This window comes from Garra rufa, chromosome 25, assembly GCF_049309525.1.
Source record: "Garra rufa chromosome 25, GarRuf1.0, whole genome shotgun sequence".
Classification (NCBI taxonomy): Eukaryota; Metazoa; Chordata; class Actinopteri; order Cypriniformes; family Cyprinidae; genus Garra; species Garra rufa.
The window spans coordinates 24,163,043-24,186,378 of NC_133385.1; the positions used below are offsets into that span (position 1 = coordinate 24,163,043).

The 23,336-nt window shown below is 37.4% G+C and overlaps 1 protein-coding gene across 1 annotated transcript in view; it reads right to left on the reverse strand.

Moving 5' to 3' along the window:
- Positions 1–23,042, reverse strand: part of LOC141301708 (hyaluronidase-like) — a 28,662-nt gene extending 5,620 nt beyond the window's left edge. The window contains exons 1-4 of the mRNA XM_073831899.1: positions 22,903–23,042; positions 11,630–11,825; positions 10,785–11,549; positions 6,860–6,949 (exon numbers count right to left, since the gene is read on the reverse strand). Coding sequence (XP_073688000.1) covers positions 6,860–6,949; positions 10,785–11,549; positions 11,630–11,782 — 1,008 coding nt within the window. The 5' untranslated portion in view covers positions 11,783–11,825; positions 22,903–23,042. The remainder of the gene's footprint in view (positions 1–6,859; positions 6,950–10,784; positions 11,550–11,629; positions 11,826–22,902) is intronic.
- Positions 23,043–23,336: the final 294 nt, after the last annotated feature.

Genomic DNA, 23,336 nt, shown 5'->3' on the forward strand with positions numbered 1-23,336 from the left:
CAGATTTATTTTTAAAAATAAAAATAAACAGAGCTTTACTGTTAAAATTAATACATAGAAGAAAAATTATATTCAGTTAAAAAAAGGTTTAATAATAATAGTATTTTTTCAACAATTAAGTGGTGACTCTTTATTTTATTTTTTATCATATATATTGTTTTATGTAAATTATTTAAATGTGAACATATAAACACCTACATTATACTGTACAGTAATACAAGACTAATATGGTTCTGTCACATTTTAAACCGTACTTTTATTTTGACAGGTTGCCTTGAAGTTTCAGTGTGTAATACAGTATGAATGATGCTAGTTTCACTAATGAAACGGTAAAATTGATAAAAAAGTGACACTCACAGCAGCTTTGGAGATTTTTGTCTGTTCATGTGAGATGCAAAGGCCAAAAATTAGCGGGAGCGTCACGTGTGCAGTATGCGTGTAGTGAAAATAAAACGCGTCTCCTCCATTCATACACATAGAGGCAAACGGGAACATGCAGGATTCTTATTGAAACGGTCTTTTTGCATTTCAGTTTTCACAGACATTAGTCCATATCGCGATCTGAATTAATTAACAGACCAACTTTTGATTTATTGATCCAAAAATCGACGAATTCCGCGGCATTCCGCCCTATAGTAAAGTCCGTTTTTATGAATGGAGTCCGCGATCCCGTCTGTGAGGAGACATTGTAAACGCGCGATCATGTAGAGACAGAAATCACATGCCGTCGTGTAAATAAGATAAATAACATAAGGCTATTTAGTTTGTTTAATACAACAACATGGACCCGTTCTGTAGGAAAGATAACCTTAACTTCTATTGTGGTCTGGCGCTATGAACTGAACGTTAAAGGGGGGCTGGGCGGGCCGACGAAGAATACAAAATATCGAACGTTTTATCGAACACATTTTATATTGATATCGATCTCTTGTCTATCGCGATATATATCGTAATCGTTTTATCGCCCAGCCCTATTCTAGCATGATGAGCATGTTGTTAGCATGTTGCTATGATCTTTACATCATTAACATTTTACTAGCATGAATAACGTTGTTAATCTTATTAGCATGTTTTTTGCATGTTTTTAACATGATTAGCATGTTTAGCATTGACTAACATGTTCCTAACATTGACTAACATATTGTATATATATTTTAGCATGTTGTTAGCATGTTTCTAGAATGATTAACATGTTAACATGTTCCTACCATGTTGCTTACCTGATTAACATGTTTGCTTTTTTTTTTTACATGATTAGCATGTTGTTAACATGATTGGCATGTAACATTGTTATCATCTTCCTAGCATAATTAGCATGTTTCTAGCATTGTCTAACATGTTGCTACCATTTTGCTAACCGGATTAACCTTGTTTTCATTTTTAACATAATTAACATGATTTTAACATGATTAACATGTTGTTAGCATTGACTATAATGTTGCTAACCAGATGTTTTTTTTTTATTATTAGCATGTTGCTAACCTGTTTGTAACATAATTAGCATGTTAGCATCATTCTACCAGGATTAACATGTTACCATGTTTCCAACATTATTAAAATGTTATTAACATGATGCTACCATTGTCTTAACATGATTAGCATTTTGCTAACATGACTAACATGTTACTTGCTACGATGGTTCTAACATGATTAGCCTGTTGTTAGCATGGTGCTAGTATGTTTGTAGCATGATTATCATGTTGTTAGCATGGTGCTAGTATGTTTGTAGCATGATTATCATGTTGCTAGCATGTTTTAGTATGCTGCTAGCATGATTTAACATGTCCCAAGAAAGCTGTTAAGCTTTGCTAGTGATAGACAGTTTAAACATGTTTTTAGTATGATTAATACATTTTGACTGAGATATCCTTTTTAAGATATATATTGAGGATTACAGAGCTCCAAAGCAGATGCTGATCCCCCGGTTGGTTATGGTTGCTAATATTAGCGCTAAAATATGCAGCCAGTCCAGTTAAGGAGCTTTAATGTTGGATAATATTGTTAGTATTTAGAAAATTATTGATTCAGTGATTACATTTGCTCTGTGTTTGATGTACATTACTGTAGGTATGCTTTCTAAAATGAGAATGCATTCATTGTTTGACATTGACAGTAAGTACCATTTATAGTGTTACAAAAGTTCACATAAAAGTAAAATGTATCAATGTTTCCACAAAAATATGAAGCAGCACAACTGTTTTCAATAATAAATGTTTCAGCAAATCAGCATATTAGAATGATTTCTGAAGGATCATGTGACTGAACACTGAGTAATGATGCTGAAAATTCAGCTTAAGCACCTGATTAACATATTGCTTGCATGATTTTAATGTGATTAGTATGTTGTTAGCATGTTTCTAGCATGGTTAGCATGTTGTTATCATGTTGCTACCATCTTAACATGATTAGCATGTTGTTAACATGAATAATATTTTGCTAGCATGACTAACATGTTTGTTAACCTGATTAACATGTTTGCATGTTTTTAACACAGTTAACATGTTGCTAGCATTGATTAACATTGTTTACGTTTTTCTAGAATGAATAACATGTTGTTAGCATGTTGCTACCTTGCTACCATGTTTGCATGTTTTAACACGATTAGCATGTTGTTAGCATAATTAGCATGTAAAATGTTATCATGTTTTTAGCATGATTAGCATGTTGCTAGCATTTACTAACATTGCTACCATTTGCCAACCTGATTAACATGTTTGCATTTTTTACCACAATTACCATGTTTTTAACATGATGAACTTGTTAGCATTGACTGACATGTTGCTAGCATGTTGTCAACCTGATTAACTTGTTGCTTGAATGTGTTTGCATGATTAGCATGTTAGCACTATTTTAACAGGATTAACATGTTGTTAACATGGTTTTAAAATGTTGTTAACATGTCGCTACCATGTTCTTAACATGATTAGCATTTTGCTAACATGACTAACATGTTGCTACCATGTTGCTAATCTTATAATGTTGTTAACATAATTAGCATGTTGCTAGACTGTTTCGGTATGTTGCCAACATGTTTCTAGCATGATTAGCATATTATTAAAATACTTTGTAGCATGCTTAACGTTGTCACGTATCTGGTCTATCCTGTCATCATGAACTCTTGCACCACACTTCATGGACTTCATTCCCCACAAGCCACTGCACTAATCACTGCATTCACCTGCTCTCACTTTACTGATTACCGCTCACAGCTGCACCTCATCACACTGACTGCATTTAAGCTTCTCACACACACAGCCACTCTGCGAAGTCTTACCGTTCCCTATGGTCGTAATTCCGAGCGTTTTCCCTTGTGTTGGTTTCTCTGTGTATGACTCTGGACTGTGTACCCCGTTGACGATTCCTGCTACCTGCCATTGCGACCATTGCCTGTGTATCGAACTGTTTCCTGGATTTCCTACGTTGTTCCTGTTTTCCTGGTGATTATTCCTGCCTGTTGACTATTCTCAATAAATGCTGCAGTTGGATCCGCACGTCTCTGACTCTCCTTGTGACAGAAGACTTCGCCGCTACAAGGATCCAGCAGCTAGTATGATGTCATCGGGTTCCAGCACGCATCCAACAGTACAGATCATGCGTCTAAAACAAGGTGAGCGGTCTGTTGAGGAGTATGCAAGGGACTTTCTTGAATTGGCGAATCAGTCAACTATGGATGAGGGATGCCTGATGATTTTCTTCCGTGGAGGACTCTTAGAGCCATTGGCTTCCCTCATGCCAATGTTTGAACCGGGCTGGACTTTGCAATCTTATATGGATCTTGCTCTTTCGTTGTGTGGCTCTCCTTTTACTGTGGGAATTGTGGAGGAGGACCATCTTCCCACAGTAAGTTCCAGCTCAGAGCCACAGCCTAAGATGTCTGCTAGTCCAGAGTCTGCAAGCAAGATGGCTGCCACGCCAGAGTCTGCAAGCAAGATGGCTGCCACGCCAGAGTCTGCAAGCAAGATGGCTGCCACACCTGAGTCCCCGGCCAAGATGGCCGCCAAACCTGAGTCTGCACCTAGGATGGCTACCGTCAAATCAGAGTCTCCGCCGCCAGAGCACCCTCCAGTGACTGCGCCGCCAGAGCGCCCTCCAGTGACTGCGCCGCCAGAGCGCCCTCCAGTGACTGCGCCGCCAGAGCGCCCTCCAGTGACCGCTCGCCCAGAGCGCCCTCCAGTGACCGCTCGCTCAGAGCCTGCTCTTCCAGAGTCTCCGCTGGAGACGCCCAGCCCTCCTGAATCTCCGCTGGGGTCGTCCAGTTCTCCAGAGCCCGCTCCTCAAGAGCGTTGTCCAGAGCCCGCTTCACAACAGCGTCGTCCAGAGCCTCCGCTGGTTCCGCCCAGCCTTCCAGAGACTCCGCTGGTTCCGCCCAGCCTTCCAGAGACTCCGCTGGTTCCGCCCAGTCTTCCAGAGACTCCGCTGGTTCAGCCCAGTCTTCCAGAGCCTCCGCTGGTTAAGCCCAGCCTTCCAGAGCCTCCGCTGGTTAAGCCCAGCCTTCCAGAGCCTCCGCTGGTTAAGCCCAGCCTTCCGGAGCCTCCGCTGGTTCAGCCCAGCCTTCCGGAGCCTCCGCTGGTTCAGCCCAGCCTTCCGGAGCCTCCGCTGGTTCAGCCCAGCCTTCCGTAGCCTCCGCTGGTTCAGCCCAGCCTTCCGGAGCCTCCGCTGTTTCAGCCCAACCTTCCGGAGCCTCCGCTGGTTCAGCCCGGCCTTCCAGAGTCTCCGCTGGTCCCGCCCGGCCTTCCAGAGTCTCCGCTGGTCCCGCCCGGCCTTCCAGAGCCTCCGCTGGTTCCGCCCGGCCTTCCAGAGCCTCTGCTGGTTCAGCCCAGTCTTCCAGAGCCTCCGCTGGTTCCATCCAGTCGTCCTGAGATTCCTGTCTGCCCGGTTCTGGTCACGGAGGCCATGTATGGACTGTGTGGGTTCCCACCCGCCCTCCCTGCTGCTCCAGTCCCGCCACCTCTGTCTCCTGACAGTCCCTCTGCTCACCCACATCCCACCTTCGGTGCAGAGGACTTGCCGTGGGACTGCCAGTCTCCATCGGTGTCCAGACTGAAGGATCCCTCACCATCACCTCCAGTCTCAGAGTCCTGGACTCCACCTCGGCCCTCCGACCCTGCGGCTCCACCCCGGCTCTGTGCTCCCTCGTCTCCGTTGTCGGCCATCGGCCCACCAGCTCCTCCGGGCTCCATCGTCTCTCCGGCTCCGCCCCGGTCAGTCGTCGCCCCACCCTCGCCTCTGGACTCTACTCCTCCGGCTGCGCCTCGTCACTCCGTCCTGCCGGCTCTGTGGGCACAGCCTCGATCCTCTGTCACTCCGGCTCCGCTGCGTACCTCCGGACCTCCATCTCCGCCGGGGTCGCCAGAGCCTTGGGTTCCGCCTTGGCCCTCCGGATCCTCTGTGTCGTCCAGGACCATCGACTCTCCGGTTCCGCCTCGGGCTCCACCGGCTCCACCTCCGTCGGTCGGCCCCATGCAGGAGCCAACCCTTCCTCCGCCATGGCTTCTCCCTCCGTCGGCTCCGCCGCAGTTCATAGTTCCAGTACCCCCACATGGACCTGGCCCTCCATCCCTCCCCCTGTTCCGCCTCAGCTCCACCACCCTCCGGGTTTCATTAGGTGGTTAGAGCGTCTGGAAGCCGCTCCTTGGGGAGGGGCTCTGTCACGTATCTGGTCTATCCTGTCATCATGAACTCTTGCACCACACTTCATGGACTTTATTCCCCACAAGCCACTGCACTAATCACTGCATTCACCTGCTCTCACTTTACTGATTACCGCTCACAGCTGCACCTCATCACACTGACTGCATTTAAGCTTCTCACACACACAGCCACTCTGCGAAGTCTTACCGTTCCCTATGGTCGTAATTCCGAGCGTTTTCCCTTGTGTTGGTTTCTCTGTGTATGACTCTGGACTGTGTACCCCGTTGACGATTCCTGCTACCTGCCATTGCGACCATTGCCTGTGTATCGAACTGTTTCCTGGATTTCCTATGTTGTTCCTGTTTTCCTGGTGATTATTCCTGCCTGTTGACTATTCTCAATAAATGCTGCAATTGGATCCGCACGTCTCTGACTCTCCTTGTGACAAACGTGTTGTTAACCATGGTTCTAACATGATTAACTTGACTTGTTGTTAGCATGTTGCTAGCAGGTTTTAACACGTTTTTAACATGATTGACATTTGCTAGCATGTTTCTAACATGATTAGCATGTCGTTAGCACGGTGACACTATGTTTGTAACATGGTTAGCATGTTGCTGTCATGTTTTAGTATACTGCTAGCATTATTTAGCATGTTGTTCTAGGAAAGTCATTAAGCTTTGCTAGTGATAGACGGTTTAAACATGTTTTTAGCATGATTAGCATGTTGTTAGAATGGTGCTAGTATGCTTATAGTGTGATTGGCATGTTTTAGTAGGCTGTTAGCATGATTTTGCATGCTGTTCTTGGATAGTCATTAAGCTTTGCTAGCAATAGCTTAAACACTCTACAAGTCTTATTGTACAAAAGTTTTCATCTCAATGAAAGTTTATGAGATTGGTGCTTTTAGTCTGGTTTTCGAAAACCGTAAGCCGGATCAGTTAGAAAAGATAAAGCAACTAACTTAAGAACAGTCTGAATGTCTGACTCGAGTTTTGTGGTTGTAGCTTTAAAATTAGGAGGAGATACAGTCCAAATTTTGTCTAATTTTGTAAGAAGCAGCTTAAATAGCATTTTAGTAAGTTGGCTTTCTCAATGTTCTTTTGGAACATACTGAAATAGAAATCAGTTATTTAAAATTGTAATAGTAATACATAATATTACCATTTTTACTCTATTTTTGATCACATAAATGCAGCCTTGAGCACATGAGGCTACCAATCAGTACCTGAGATCTTGCGTATTCAGATGAGCCCCACAGGACGACCCCAGCGGCCCCCAGTGCTGCACTTTCTCCTATAGTGTGGACCAGGTCACTCTGTTCAAGATGAACACAGTATATCTTTATGTTTATGCAGAAAAGCAAGAGATTGAGCCATGTAGTAGCAGGCCCGGAGAAGAAATGTCTAACTGCTTAAGACAAACATCACAATTACAATTACAATTGCTTGTACTATATATAGGGTTTGGCAGTTGTACCTCAGCAGTGAACGATACCTTAAATCGTGTGGCTTACTGAGGAGAGGTGTGTAATCGTACATTTGATTTTCGACTTTTGGAAAGTAAAACAATACAGTAGACCTACATATATAATGTACAGCCTGCACCCTTTACTATCACAATGAACATATGGAAGCTATCAGTTGTAACCTGAACTAGTCATAATAAGTACATTACCTTGTGATGTACTTCACTGTCTAAAGGCGGGTGGTCCCATCAAACCGAAAACACGACTGCAGACCTACTGCAGAGTTTGATTTGGAACATTCCACTCATAACGAGGTGACAGATGAGTGTTTAAGCAAATCTCTGGCATTTAAGATGCCGGGGAGGAGGGTGATTTAAAGGGTGCGTCTGTCACTCAAGTATTTGACGAGTGATTAAAACAATGTGCATTTGACAGGTTCCTCTAGATGCCTGGAAACCGTGCAAAGTAGAAAGATGGTACTGAGTACAGCAGTTCAGCGGGTATTAAAGGGATAGTTCGCCCAAAAATGAAAATTCTGTCATTAATTACTCACTTTCATGTTGTTCCAAACCTGTAAGACCTTCATTCATCTTCGGAACACAAATAAAGATTTTTTTGATGAGCTTTCTGACCCTGCATAGACAGCAACGCGACTACCACATTCAAGGCCCAGAAAGGTAGTAAGGACATTGTTAAAATAGTAATGTGACTATCAGTGGTTATTAACACAAATGTAATATTATAAAGCTATGAGAATATTTTTTTGTGCACAAAGAAAACAAAAATAACGACTTTATTCAACAATTTCTTATCTTCTGTGGTACTCCTGTGAACACACGTCGAAGTCTGCCGTGGAATAGCAGAAACTGCGCACAAAAAGATGTGTTCAGAAGATGAATGAAGGTGAACTATCCCTTTAAAGCTCTTTAAAAAAAAGTAGGATTCTGATTGGCTCTCAAGGTTATGACTCAATTTCAGTGTATTATTAACAAAATATTGTTAATTTACCAGAAATTTTCCGCCCCTTTGCAACCCTAATCAAAAATATAGTAAAAACATTAATTCATTAAAAAGTTACTACAGTTTTAAATAACTGTTTTCTATTTTAATATAATCAAAAATATAATTTATTCCTGTGATGTCAAAGCTACATTTTCATAAATAATTGATAACCATATTAGCATCTAAACTAGCGGAGGACAATGTTTTGTTTATTATAATCATGCTCTACAGTTCTGTTGTCTGTCGCTTTAAATGTTCAAGCTTGAGTTGGATGGATTCTGATTGACTGTCAGTGTTTTTATTTTGAAGTAGCTGAAAAAAAATTCCAAGTGATTCCATTTGTATTGTTCCTCTATGTTGTTGTCGTTATGGTATGGACCTTTAAAAATAAGAATAAGAGTAATTAGAGTAAGAATAAGGGTCCTTATTAAAAATGTGATTGACACAATGTGAGGTCGTATTATTTTTTAATTTGTGAAAATTTCGGACAAGAATTTCGTACTCGGTGTCCAAAGACCTATGGAATTATAACAACTTCATGCTACATTGCAAATGCATTTTTTCGAATGCGAAAAACTAAGAAAATGTAACACAATCCGATTTTTTTTTTTACATCAGACGAAAGTTTTGGAGGCAGTGTGTAAACGAGGTTGTCAACGTGAGGTCGTATTTATTTTTTAACGTGCAAAAATTTTGAACAAGAATTTTGGACTCAGTGTGCAAGGACTTTTAGAATTATTACAACTTCATGCTACAGTCATCATATGTTTTTTTTTAGATGGAAAAAGTGCAGAAAATGGAATACGATCTGTTTTTTTTATGACGGACATAAGTTTCGGAGGCAGTATGTAAACATGGTTGGCAACGTGAGGTCGTATTTATTTTTAACGTGCAAAGATTTTGGATGAGAATTTTGCAAGGATCTTTATTAAAACTTCTTTTTGAGAATCCCGATCAGCCAGCATAGCAACAGGCTCAACCAATGGTGTGCATTTTGTGTTGGGGCTACTTGTTTAACAACCAATGATAAACAAGGGAGTGTTCTGATATAGACCCGGATGCGCTGTGCTTTGTTTACAAGCAGAAGACGCACACTGTACATAAAACAGTCTTTGTAAACATGTCTGAAGATTTGATGAAAAACTATTCTCATAGCTTTATAAAATTACGGTTGAACCTCTGTCACATGGACTATTTTAATGATGTCCTTACTACCTTTTTTGGGCCTTGAACGTGGTAGTTGCGTTGCTGTCTAGCATAGCAACTGGCTCAACCAATGGTGTGCATTTTGGGGTGGGTCTATCTGTTTAACCAACCAATGACAAACAAGGGGAGTGTTTTGACATAGAACCCAGATGTGCCTTGTTTACAAGAAAAAGAAGATGCACAATGTACAATGTAAAGATGTCTGCAGATTTTCACAGAGAGGATAACTTGCAAATTTTTGCTCAGCCTTACATATTTGAACCAGAATATGCAGACGATGAACTAAGAGAGATGGACGTTTTATGTCAGAACGCTGGCTTCTGCGTCAAGAACATGTGTCAAAGACTGACACGGGAAAAAATAAATTGTTGAATAGAGTCGTTATTTTAGTTTTTTGGAACAGAAAGTATTCTCATAGCTTCATGAAATTAAAGTTGAACCACTGATGTCACATGGATTATTTTAACGATGTCCTTACTGCCTTTCTGGGCCGTGAACGTGGTAGTTGTGTTGCAGTCTAGCATAGCAACTGGCTCAACCAACCGTGTGCATTTTAGGGCAGGGCTACCTGTTTAACCAACCAATGACAAACAAGGGGAGTGTTCTGATGTAGAACCCAGATGCACCTTGTTTACAAGAAGAAGACAAAGAAAAAGATGCACGCTGTACATAATACAGTATGTAAACATGTCTGAAGATTTTAATAGAGAGGATGACTTGAAATTTTTTGCCCAGCCTTACTTATTTGAACCAGAATATACAGATGATGAACTAAGAGAGATGGGCGTTTTACTTCAGAATGCCAGCTCCTGTGTCATGGTACTCTTGTGAGCACGCATCAAAGACTAAAGGAAGAGAAGAAATTGTTGAATAAAGTCATTGTTTTTGTTTTCTCTGCGCAAAAAAATAATTCTCATAGCATATTATTAAGGTTTTAACACAGATGTCACATGGACTATTTTAACAACGTTCCTATTACCTTTTCGGCCTTGACCGTGGTAGTTCCGTCTAGCATAGCAAATGGCTCAACTAATGGTGTGCTTTTTGGGGCACAGAGACAGAGAGGATGACATGCAATGTTTTGCCCAGCCTTATTTATTTGAACCAGAATATACAAACAATGAACATCAGCCTCTGCGTCAGCAGCACCACACGCATGCGTCACGATACTGTCATGAACGTTCGTCGAAGATTGACACTGAAGGAAAGAAATGGATGAATAAAGTCGTTGTCTTTGTTTTCTTTGCTCACAAAACGTATTCTCGTAAATTTGTCAAATACAGTTAAACCACTTATGTCACTGTTTTAACAACGTCCTTACTACTTTTCTGAACTTTGAACGTGGTAGTTGTGTTGCTTGAGATCTTACGGGTTTGAAACGTCATGAGGGTGAGTAATTAATGACAGAATTTTCATATTTGGGTGAACTAACCCTTCAACTATTAACCTTTTATCTTATATTTAAAGTTCTACTCACCTCTGATAGGACAACAAATGTGTATGCATAGAAGGGTCTGGAATAAACAAAAACAGGCAGCGTATAGTCATTCCTAGCAATCGAGGCAATCCTCATGGCCTCTTTGACACGGTAGTGCACAAATTTGACTGTGTTAGCTGAAGACTTGAGCTCATAGTCGAGATAGATGGAAGGATAGAGGGCCGTACTCTCCTTCCACAGCCACATCAGGTGATCATTGCGTACATGCTCTATATTAGGACACTCTCCAGTGTAACCCAACGGATGCTCCTTGTAGCCATAATTGTAGCAGTCAGGAAACAAGTAAAACCCCCAAAGGCCATGCGGCCTTCGACTCTCTGCCAGCCCCAGTGTTGAGTTCATGAATACTTGTCCGGCTCTCTCAAAGAGCTCCTTTGCTTCATTCTCCACCTTACTTTGTGGCCAACCAGGATGGAGTTTCCTTATAAGCTCCTTGGATTTGTTCCGGTAGATGTCCTTCGAACCCCAATTGCGAACCCACTGCGGTCGCCAGTTTTCCCAATCAATGACACCAAGGCCATGAAAGTCCTTGATGGGTATAAGCTTGTCGATGTCGGCCCGAGCTTTGCTGAGGTGTTTGCTCAAGCTTTGGTTCTGAGGAAGGCCGCCATTGATGGGAATCCCAGAGCTGGTGTAGTAGGGATAGTATCCCAGTCGACTGTGGTAAAAGATGGTCACGTTGGGGCCGCTCAAGGTCTCGTTGTGGTTTGCGACGATGTCAAAGACACTAAGGTCCAAATCCACCTTGTAAAAGAGACGGACAAGATGTTATTCCCATCATTTGGACCACACACAAGATTATAGATCATTGACACATGTTCAACCTTGAATCGAAGACGGCAGGATTCAGTAGGTGCGTTCCACACCACCACAAATGGACGATGGGGTAACAAAGGCGTTCGGGCCTGCTTTAGCTGACCCGCCCAGGCAACCAGAGATCCATACACTGCCAGTGCCAGAAACCCAATCAGAGCCATTGCCCAAATACCCTCATAGAACAATCAACCCACATGCCACAATCTGTAAAGAAACAAAATATTAAAAAATCACATCACTGATGAAAAAATGATTACACCATGAGGGACATTTGGCAAGGATATTCAAAGACATGGTTGAGTGACAGACAAATGAGGGTCATCGAGACACAGTGCTCTACATTCCACAGCACAATGATCCTCTGTACTGCACCCAATTAATTGTCCCTTCATTTCAATGCTCATTCAAGTAATTCATGCATGCAGGTCTTGATTAGGTGAGCGTAAACTAACAGGACTGGTAACTTAGTATTATTTATTTTAGTATTATAGTATTTATTTATATGTTGAACTGGCTTTTATTTTTACAATTTCAGGATAACATTTAGATTTTTAGTAATATTTTTATTATTTGTTTTTTCGTTTCTATTATTTGCATTTAATTGCCAACAAAAGGCAACCTTTCAAATTTTTATTTAAGTTTTTTTTTTAAATATGTATATTTTATTACAGCTTCAGTTGTTGAATTTTTTTTAACTGTTTTAGTTTTAGTTCGGTTAGTTTAAGTTTAAGGCAAGACACTGCAGGTGAATAGGGTAAAAAAATAGCTACTAGTTATCACCTTACTTACCCAGTTGATTGATTACTTTGATAATTGCAAACATTTTTTGTATTACAAGTTTTCACAAATGTTAGGTTTAAATATGCAAATGAGGCATTATTTAATCAAATATGCGCTAATTTGCAAAAATCTAAATACTAGTCAGTTTCAAAAGTCTTCTTAATTTTTGAACATAATTCAGAAAAAAACTTTTTTTTTTTTTTTTTTTTTTTTTTTTTTACAATTTTTTGGGGAATACAATTTATAAAATCAAGCAAATTATATATGAAGAAATCCCTCTGTAAAAACCTTCAGGATATAGACAGGAATAAAAATGTAAAGTGAGGTGTGTGTAAGTGCTACTGAAGTGGAGATTTATTGCTCATTGTGGAAGAAAAAACTCATTTTCAGAAAACGGCCTTTAAAAATATGCATTGTAATTGAAATCTATTGACACAAATAGATAAAGTGCTATAAAAGAAACACTTAACAGTGTTTTGGATGTTTTCTTTCCTCTAGTCAAAAAAACACTTAAGCCAATGAAAAACCAATAAGCCCAAAATCTCAAACTTGATAAGTACATGAAAAAAAAGCATTTTTGCATTTTGTCTCCCCTTAAGTTGATTGATTACTTGCACTCTAAAAGAGTCAATCTGTTCTTGGAAAGCTTTTATATATTGTTAGTGCTGTCAAATCGATTAATTGTGATTAATCGCATCCAAAATAAAAGTTTGTGTTTACATAATATGTTTTATATTACAGTACCTTGCGAAATTATTTATACCCCTTAATTTTTTCACATTTTGTTATGTTGCTGCCTTATGTTAAACTAATTTAAATTACTACTTTATTCATACCCTTTTCTGGGACACTTTAGCTCAGGAGTATTCATATTGCTTCTAGATGTCACTACACTTTGAGTGGAGTTAAACTGTGGCAAATTCATTTGAATGAGTATGATTTAGAAAGGCACACACCCCTCAGAAAAGGTCTAACAGCTGAAAATGCCTATCAGAGCAAAAACCAAGTCCTGAAGTCAAGATAACTGCCTGTAGAGCTAAGTGACAGACTTGCGTTAAGGCGATGATCTAGGGAAGAGTTCAGAAAAAAAATCTGCTGCATTGAAGGTTCACAGAAGCATTATCCATAATGGAAGATGATTGGAACAAGTAGGACTCTAGAAAATGTCTGCCAGCCCCCATCCAAGCTGACAGAGCTTGAGAGGTGAAAAGGTGAGGCAAAGAATGGCAGATAATTGGCAAATGTTGATGTGCAAATCTTTTCGCAGCATACCCAAAAAGACTTGAGGCTGTAAAGGTGCTTCAACTATGTACTGAGTTAAGGGTATGAATACTTATGCAATGTACTTATTTCAGTGTTTTATTTTTATTAAATTTGTCAAATTTGCAAATCTGGTTTTTGCTTTGTCATTATTATGGTGGATGGAGTGTACATTTTAAAAATTTTTGGGGTATGATGTGACAAGCTTTGCACATCTGCATTTGGCAATTATCTGCCATTCTTTGCCTCACCTTTTCACCTCTCAAGCTCTCAAGCTTTTCAGCTGTTAGACCTTTTCTGAGAGGTGTGTGCCTTTCTAAATCATACTCATTCAAATTAATTTGCCACAGTTTAACTCCACTCGAAGTGTATAGTAACATCTAGGAGCAATATGAATGCTCCTGAGCTAAATTTTGAGTGGCCCAGAAAAGGGTATGAATACTTATGCAACGGGATCTTTTCAGTTTTTTATTTTTAATAAATTTGCACAAATGTAAAAAAAAACTATTTTTTGCTTTGCCATTATGGAGTAGGGAGTGTAGATTGGTGTGGGGAAATTGCTTGTTGGCGATTCTTATCTTATTCTTTTACAGACTTTTACATATCAGACATATTTTATTCCCATTCCTCCATGCAGAATTATAAAATATTGATATATACAATATATGTGCATTAAAATTGCCCAAAGGAGCAGTTTTACACAGCTACAAAACAACTTTGTTGACAATATCTAGATTAACAAGCCTTATTTAGACCCTTAAATAGACCTTTGAATATTTGGAATCAGTTTGGCAATTTTGGTTGAGTTGTGGAATTCTTCATTTTTATCTTCTTTTTCCTCCTCTCTTAATATGACATTTGAAAATGACATGTGTATTACATTAAAATTCCTTGCTAATCTCCGTCGAATTCCTCTCACGGTTACGAGTGTGATTGTGTACACTCAGGGGGCCTCGTAAATGAAAGCAGTCCTGAACGTGCCTGTTTCGGCCTATTTATTTTTCAAATAAATTCTCTAGAAGTTGTGTTCAAAGAGAAAATAAAGACAAGAAAAACAATAATACCAATTCACCATCTGAAGGGTTTCTCCACCTCAGATATTTTTAATGGATAACGTCTCCTCCTCGTGGGTTTGTGGGAGTCAGATAAAATAAAAGGGATGATGTAGCTTACGGTACATGTGGAAGATTTGCATTTCCTCTTCCAGTGAGATGGCGGTGAAACTTGTCCATCTAACCAAGAGCAACAACATGGTGAAGTCACCAAGTCTTTTCATAAACCACAGCCATCTACAGTGCCCAACCACAAAAAAGACCCCCCAAAAAACCCGTCTGAGACATACTGGCACTGCTTTTGCCTCAGACAGACAGTGCTCGAGGGACATGAGAACCAACTGCTTTTTCTTTTTCTTCTTTACAAAGTGGACTGATTAAATCCAGATGACTATGAAGCTGCACATAGTGTTGCAGCATTGAACTTTTTGGCCTTTTTATTCATTTAAACCTAGAACGTTTATAGGGTTTTGAAAAATGTGAAACAACAATATTTAAGATTTGTGCTTTATTATCCTTTATTTCCATTCTGGTTTTGTCCAACTACTGAAAACTACAGAAGCTCATTATACCTCGAGAGAAAAAAAAAAAAGGTTGAAATTCTGACTTTATATTTTACAATTGCAATATAATACCTCCTGTGACATATCTCTAATGGTTCAAAATTTGACTATTTTGACTCACAATCTCTACTTTATTTATCACAAAGGTAGTTTTATACCTCCCAACTATAACTTTATGGTCAGGGCTTAGACTAAACCAGGATTAGGTCATAGTTCAGTTAGTACATTTAAGTAATTTTTATAAATGTGCTTTAGAAAAAAAAAAAATACTGGTGTGCATCTTAAGACAAAACAAAGGCACTGATATATTTTAAGATCAGTCAGTGCAAGTTTCTTTCAGCTGAAACAGCTCAGATTTATATTTTAGTCTGGGACTAGGTTTAAGCCTTGTCTGTGAAACCAGGGCTTAATCTCAAATTTGCATTTGTTTCTCATAATTAAAATGTTACTTATGTCATAATTGCTGCTTTTCGTGTTGCAGTATTGTAACTCCCAACGGTAACTTTATATCGCAATGTAACTTTGTCTCAGAATTATAATCTTGTTTTTCATAATTGTGACTTTATATCATAATAACTGTGTCTCATAATTGCTGCTTTATATCTCAAAATGTGACTTATCTCATAATTGCTGCTTTTCCATGTTGCAATATTGTAACTCCCAACAGTAACTTTATATCGCAATGTAACTTTGTCTCTGAATTATGAGATTGTTTCTCATAATTGTGACTTTATATCATAATAACTGTCTCATAATTGCTGCTTTATATCTCAAAATGTGACTTATCTCATAATTGCTGCTTTTTCATGTTGCAATATTGTAACTCCCAATGGTAACTGTATATCGCAATGTTACTTTGTCTCAGAATTATGAGTTTGAATTGTGACTTCATATCATAATAACTGTCTCATAATTGCTGCTTTATATCTCAAAATGTTACTTATCTTGTAATGACTATCTCACAATGGCTGCTTTTTTATTTACCTTTACTGTATGTCTGGCAGTGTAACTTTATATCTCAAATTTGAATTTGTTTCTCATAATTGACTTTATATCTCAAAATGTGACTTATCTCATAGTTGCTGCTATTTCACAGTTGCAATATTGTGCAACAATTAACTGTTTCATAATTGCGGCTTTATTTCTCAGAATGTGACTTATCTCATAACTACTGTATCTCAATCGTTGCTTTTCATTTTAACTTTATATCGTACAGTGTAACTTTATATCTCAAATTTGAATTTGTTTCTCATAATTGCTGCTTTATATCTCAAAATGTGACTTATCTCATAGTTGCTGCTTTTTCATGTTGCAATATTGTATCTCCCAATGGTTACTTTATTTCGCAATGTAGCTTTGTCTCAGTATTATGAGTTTGTTTCTCATAATTATGACTTTATATCTTAATAACTGTCTCATAATATATTAAAATGTGACTTATCTCGTAATGACTGTATCTCTCAATCGCTGCTTTTTATTTTAACTTTATCCCGCAATGTACCTTTATCTCAAATTTCAATTTGTTTATCATAATTGTAACTTTATATTTCAAAATGTGACTTATCTCATAGTTGCTGCTTTATTTCAACAATTAATGTCTCATAATTTCTGCTTTATTTCTCAGAATGTGACTTATATCTCAATTGTTTTTAATTTATCTTTATATTCCACAATGTAAATTTATATCTAAATTTGAATTTGTTTCTCATAATTGTGACTTTATATCTTAAAATGTGACTTATTTGCAAGCACTATCTCATAACTGCTGATTTTTTGCAGTTGTAATATTGTTACTATGAGTTTGTTTCTCATTGTTGGGACTTTATATCGTAATAACTGTGTCTCATAATCACTGCTTTATTTCTCAAAATGTTAATTATCTCAATGACTGTCTCACAGTCGCGGCTTTTTATTTTAACTTATATCTCACAATGTAGCTTTATATCTCAAATTTGAATTAGTTTCTCATAATTGTGACTTTATATCTTAAAATGTGTTTTATCTCATAATTGCTGCTTTTTGGCAGCTGCAATTTTGTAACTCCTAACTGTAACTTTATGTCACAATGTAACTTTGTCTCAGAATTATAAGTTTGTTTCTCATATTTGTGACTTCATATCTCAAAATGTGTTTTATTTCGTAATTAATATCTCATAATTGCTGCTTTTTTGCAGTTGCTATATCGTTAATCCCAACAGTAACTTTGTGTTCCAATGTAACTTTGTCTCAGAGTTTGTTTCTCATTATTGTGACTTTATATTTTAATAACAGTCTCATAATTGCTGCTTTATATCTCAAAATGTTACTTATCCCGTAATAATTGTATCTCACAAATGCTGCTTTTTAACTGCTTTTTAACTTTAGATCGAAATGTAACTTTATATCTCAAATTTGAATTTGTTTCTCATAATTGTGGCTTTATATCTCAAAATGTGTTTTATTTCATAATTAATATCTCATAATTACTGCTTTTTTAGCTGCAATATTGTTACTCCCAACAGTAACTTTGTCGCAATGTAACTTTTTCTCAGAGTTTGTTTCTCATTATTGTGACTTTATATTTTAATAACTGTCTCATAATTGCGGCTTTATATCTCAAAATGTTACTTATCCCGTAATGATTGTATCTCACAAATGCTGCTTTTTATTTTAAATTTATATCTGAAAATGTAACTTTATATTTCAAATTTAAATTTGTTTCTCATAATTGTGACTTTATATCTCAAAATGTGAAAAGAATATCTCATAATTGCTGCTTTTTTGCAGCCGCAATATTGTTACTCCCAACAGTAACTTTATGTTGCAATGTAAATTTATATATCAAATTTGAATCTCATGTAAATTTGTCTCAGAATTATGAGCTTGTTTCTCATAATTATGACTTTAAACCATATAACTGTCTCATAATCACTGCTTTTATATCTCACAATGTTACTTATCTCATCATGATTGTATCTCCAAAACACTGCTTTTTATTTTAACTTTATATCTCACAGTGTAACTTTATATCTCACATTTTTATTTGTTTCTCGTAATTGTGACTTTTTATCTCAAAATGTGATCATGGTTATCTCATAATTGCTGCTTTTTTGCAGTTGCAATATTGTTACTCCCACCTGTAACTCTGTATCACAATGTACATTTATATATCAAATTTGAATCCCAATGTAAATCAGAATTATGAGTTTGTTTCTCATAATTATTACTTTATATCGTCATAACTGTCTCATAATCACTGCTTTTATCTCACAATGTTACTTATCTCGTCATAATTGTATCTCACAAACACTGCTTTTTATTTTAACTTTATATCTCACAATGTAACTTTATATCTCAAATTTGAATTTATTTCTCATAATTGTGACTTTATCTCATAATGATTCTCATAATTGCTACTTTTTTGCAGTTGCAATATTATTACTCCCACCTGTAACTTTGTATTGCAATGTAAATCTGTATATCAAATTTGAATTAGTTTTTTATAACTTTGACTTTATATCTCATACTGTGACTTATCTCGTAATGATTATCTTATAATTGCTACTTTTCGCAGTTGCAATAGTGTTAGTCCCACCTGTAACTTTGTATTGCAATGTAAATTTCTATATCAAATTTGAATTAGTTTTTTTTTTATAATTTTGACTTTACATCTCAAACTGTGACTTATCTTGAAATGATTATCTCATAATTGCTTTTTCGCAGTTGTAATATTATAACTCCCATCTGTAACTTTGTATCGCAGTATAACTTTGTCTCACAAGTTTGAGTTTTTTTTTCTCATAATTGTGACTTTATATGTCAAATTCTGACTTATCTCATAGTGACTACAGTAGTCAACATTTGAAGTGGACCAAGAAATTTTATCAAAGTTGTCCTAAGATAAGCTGTTCCCCTTGCACTGCACTTCCCTGATTGTTCACTCCTGTCTTGTCATTAGCACTGATTACACTCACACCTGCTCACTATTATCTGGTCTATAAGAACTCTCATGTCTCACTGCTCATTCTGGCTGCATTGTCTTCGTGTGTCTTCAAGTCTGTCTGTGTGTTCCCGGATCCTGTTCTTGACCGTGTTTCAGTTCTGTTTATTTTGTATTATATTCAAGTTGTGTTGTGCCGTGTTGGCCTTTTGTTTGTGTTTTGTTTGTTTATTTATATTAAATCTCCTTCCCTGCATTTTGGACCCAGATCTCCTCCTTCTCAACGTGACAACAATGGGGCTAAAAATCTCAGAAATCTCACAGCTGCAACCGTTCTTTATAATCATGACTTTGTTTCTCAGAATTCATACTTTATATGACTTAATATATGGCACAATATGTGTATTTCCAACCACCTTTATTACTCCAAGGCAGACTCATGTTTCTATAGTAACCCTTTTCAATCCTCCTTTCTCTTATACTCTATGATCAAACCAGAACATTTACTTCATATTGTAACCAGCATGCAGCTGGAATAAATACAGTGGTCAGCTGTAATCAGAAGGCCTCATGCAGCAAACCTCTGAATCTTGTGTTCTCTAACTTGAAAAGTAATCTGGAAAAATGGAGACGGAGCAGAAAATAAATGTGGACCCAAGCCTCTGCTAAACCTATAAGCACAGAACCATCATGCTGCATCTGATAACTGGGAAAGATGTCATTTCATTGAGATTTTCCAAGATTGTTCTCGTAAAGTTTGCGACCGAATAGTCTTGATGGTAACAAACCCTGGCGTTCCTCTAAACATGAGCTTTTGCGTGAAATTCAATGATGAAAGGTCAAACTACTTTCCAAAACATTTTCATGCTCTGTGTTGCCTTCGGATTTGATATTTACAGTCTGTTTGAGCGTAAGTGTGTATGTGATTATGTGTTAATGCTGTAAATACAATTAGCATATGGCGCATGGCTGATGTGGGATGCATTACATGTGGGTAAGAATGTTTGACTGCCTCGTTTTGCCTCAAAAAAGAACAGAAGAAATTAGTCTTTTGCCTGCTGCAGTCTGTATATGGAAATATATGTGTTTAGAACTGCTGTTGGTCCAATATGCCTTATGGAAAAGGGTTTGTAGGCCAAGTCCAAAGTTTATGGAAGCCTGTTTCCACCACTGAATAAAAACCGTAGAATAAATAGTAAAACATAGAAAAAAAAATAAAGTAATTACGACTTTTTACTCACAGTTGTGTGATATAAACTCGAAAGTCAGAATTGCGAAATAGAAACTAGCGATTCTGAGAAAATGTCTTTTTCCCCCTTTGAATTTATATTTAAAGTTTATATCCTGCAATACTGACTTTATAACTTGCAATTGCGAGTTTATATCCCACAATACTCAGAAAAAAGTCAGAATTGCGAGTTTATATCCCACAATTCTGACTTTATTTCTTACAACTGCAAGTTTATATCTTGCGATTCTGACTTCATTTCTCACAATTTTGTGTTTATATCATGCAATTGTAATAAATTAAGTCCGAATTGCAAGTTTTTATCTTGTAATACTGACTTTATAACTTCAAATTGCGAGTTTATATCCCACAATTCTGACTTTATTTCTCACAATCTTGAGTTTATATCTTGCAATTCTGGCTGTATTTCTCGCAATTGTGAGTTTAGAATCCTGCAATTGTGAGAAAAAAAAAAAGAATTGTGAGTTTATATTACGCAATTGCGAGTGTACATCCCACAATTCTGAATTTATAACTCACAATTTTGGGTTTATATCATGCAATTGCAAGTAATAAATTAAGTCCGAATTGCAAGTTTTTATCTTGTAATACTGACTTTATAACTTCAAATTGCGAGTTTATATCCCACAATTCTGACTTTATTTCTCGCAATTGCAAGTTTATATCACGCAATTGCAAGTTTATATCTCGCAATTCTGACTTTTTTTCTCACAATTTTCAGTTTATATAATGCAACTATAATAAAGTCCGAATTGCGAGTTTTTATTTTTCAATTCTGGCTTTATTTCTCGCAATTGCAAGTTTATATCCCGCAATTCTCAGAAAAAAGTCAGAATAGTGAGTTTATATCCCACAATTCTGACTTTTTTTTCTCGCAATTGCAAGTTTATCTCGCAATTCTGACTTTATTTCTCACAATTTTAATTTTATATCATGCAATTGTAATAAATAATGTCTGAATTGCAAGTTTTTATCTTGCAATTCTGGCTTTATTTCTCACAATTGCTAGTTTATATCCCGCATTTCTGAGAAAAAGTCAGAATTGCAAGTTTAAATCCTGTAATTCTGACTTTCTTACAATCACAAGTTTATATCCTGCAATACTGACTTTATAACTCCAAATTGCAAATTAATATCCCACAATTCTGATTTATTTCTCACAGTTACAAGTTTATATCTTGCAATTCTGACTTTATAACTCCGAATTGCGAGTTTATATCCCACAGTTCTGACTTTATTTCTCGCAATTGCAAGTTTATATCTCGCAATTCTGATTTTATAACTTGCAATTGCAGTTTATGTTATGCAAATCTGAGAAAAAAAATCTATATCAGAATAAGTCAAAAGTCAGAATTGTAAATAAAAAATTGTAATTACCTTTTTTAAATTCTTTTATTCACTGGCAGAAACGGGCTTTCATAAAAGTTAACCCGTTTAAGCACAAAAAACAAGTAAAAATTGGCATGTAAATAAAGCAGAGTATAGTTAACAATAGTTAATATTTTATAAGGAATGTCCAAATAAAAACTGCGGCTTTATACAGTATTTCACAATGTAGCTTGATATCTTCTTCTTCTATTCTTAGTTGGTTTCCCATAATTGTACATTTTTATCCTACAATGTGATTTTATATCTCAAAATGTTGACTTATCTCAAAATGACTATATCCCTCAGTTGCTACTTTATTTTTCTGCAATTCCAAATATTCAAAACTGTAACTTAATATCTTACAATGTGAATTTACAGTTCATATAACTTTTTTTTTTTTTTGATGATGATGATTGATACTCATTGTGATTTTCTCATAGTTGTGGTTTTATGAGAAAAAAGTTACGGTGTAAGGAAGTGGTTTTGGACCCATTCTGTAGTGTGTTTGTATCTTCGTGCTGCAAATATGTTCCCATGAGTCATGCCTGAATGACCTGCAGCATCCCATAGATATGTGCAGCGCTTTATGTGCTTTGTCTGGACACACTACATGCCAGTGGGAGTTTGTTTATGTGCTGTCGCTCTACAGTTGAACGGTTCCCACATAGCAGGTTGTCCTCTCAATGAATACACTGCTGAGGGAAGCAGATACTAGAAGCCTCCCGAGTCTGTCCACCATGTACTTGTCTCTAGTCCAGTCCTAATTAGGAGGAACTTGCTCTAGACACACACACTTTACTCATTAAGTTCACAGCAAATAGTTTCATTGTTAACATACGCCAGGTCATTTCCTTTATGAAAACTCAAATCAAATAGCATGGTGACGCAATGTTTAATTTGTCAAGAACTTTAAGCCAATAAAGGATCCACAAAATATAAGTACCACATCACACAAGTTTTATGAAATGTATCAATATCAGCTTAAATTTCTGCTTTGTGGCTTTAAATCCTATATTATATTCACTGAGCTTTAAAAACTTCATTGAAAACATGATAAAGACAGATTTTTGGATAAACACTTTGCACTAACCTGGTTTCAAAGCTGAGATTTCCTCAGCAGCCGCTTGTTCCAGCACTGCTCAGCACTTCCGGAGTAATTATCTTGTCTTTGTACCGAATATCCAGCTGAGGCGTTTTGTTTTGTGCTATATGTGTTCAGAGATATCACAGTTATCAGGGTTTGCTGTGTGGATTTTGAGAGGCATTGGCATTGGCGCACTCTTGCATTGTTAATTGATTTGGCTCCTCCTCATCAAGCTCCCAAATGAAATCAACTGCAATTAGTGATCGCTGACATGCCAAAGCAGTCTGTGTCGCTCCAGGACTACAATAATTCTGAGTGGTTTGTGGCCTCATTATAAAGAAATGCTTTAGCTTTTGTTGTTTTGGGACTCGATGTCCATTTATAAGGCTTGATTATATGGGTCAGTGATGTATAAGAGTGTTACGACAACATTTTAGTGC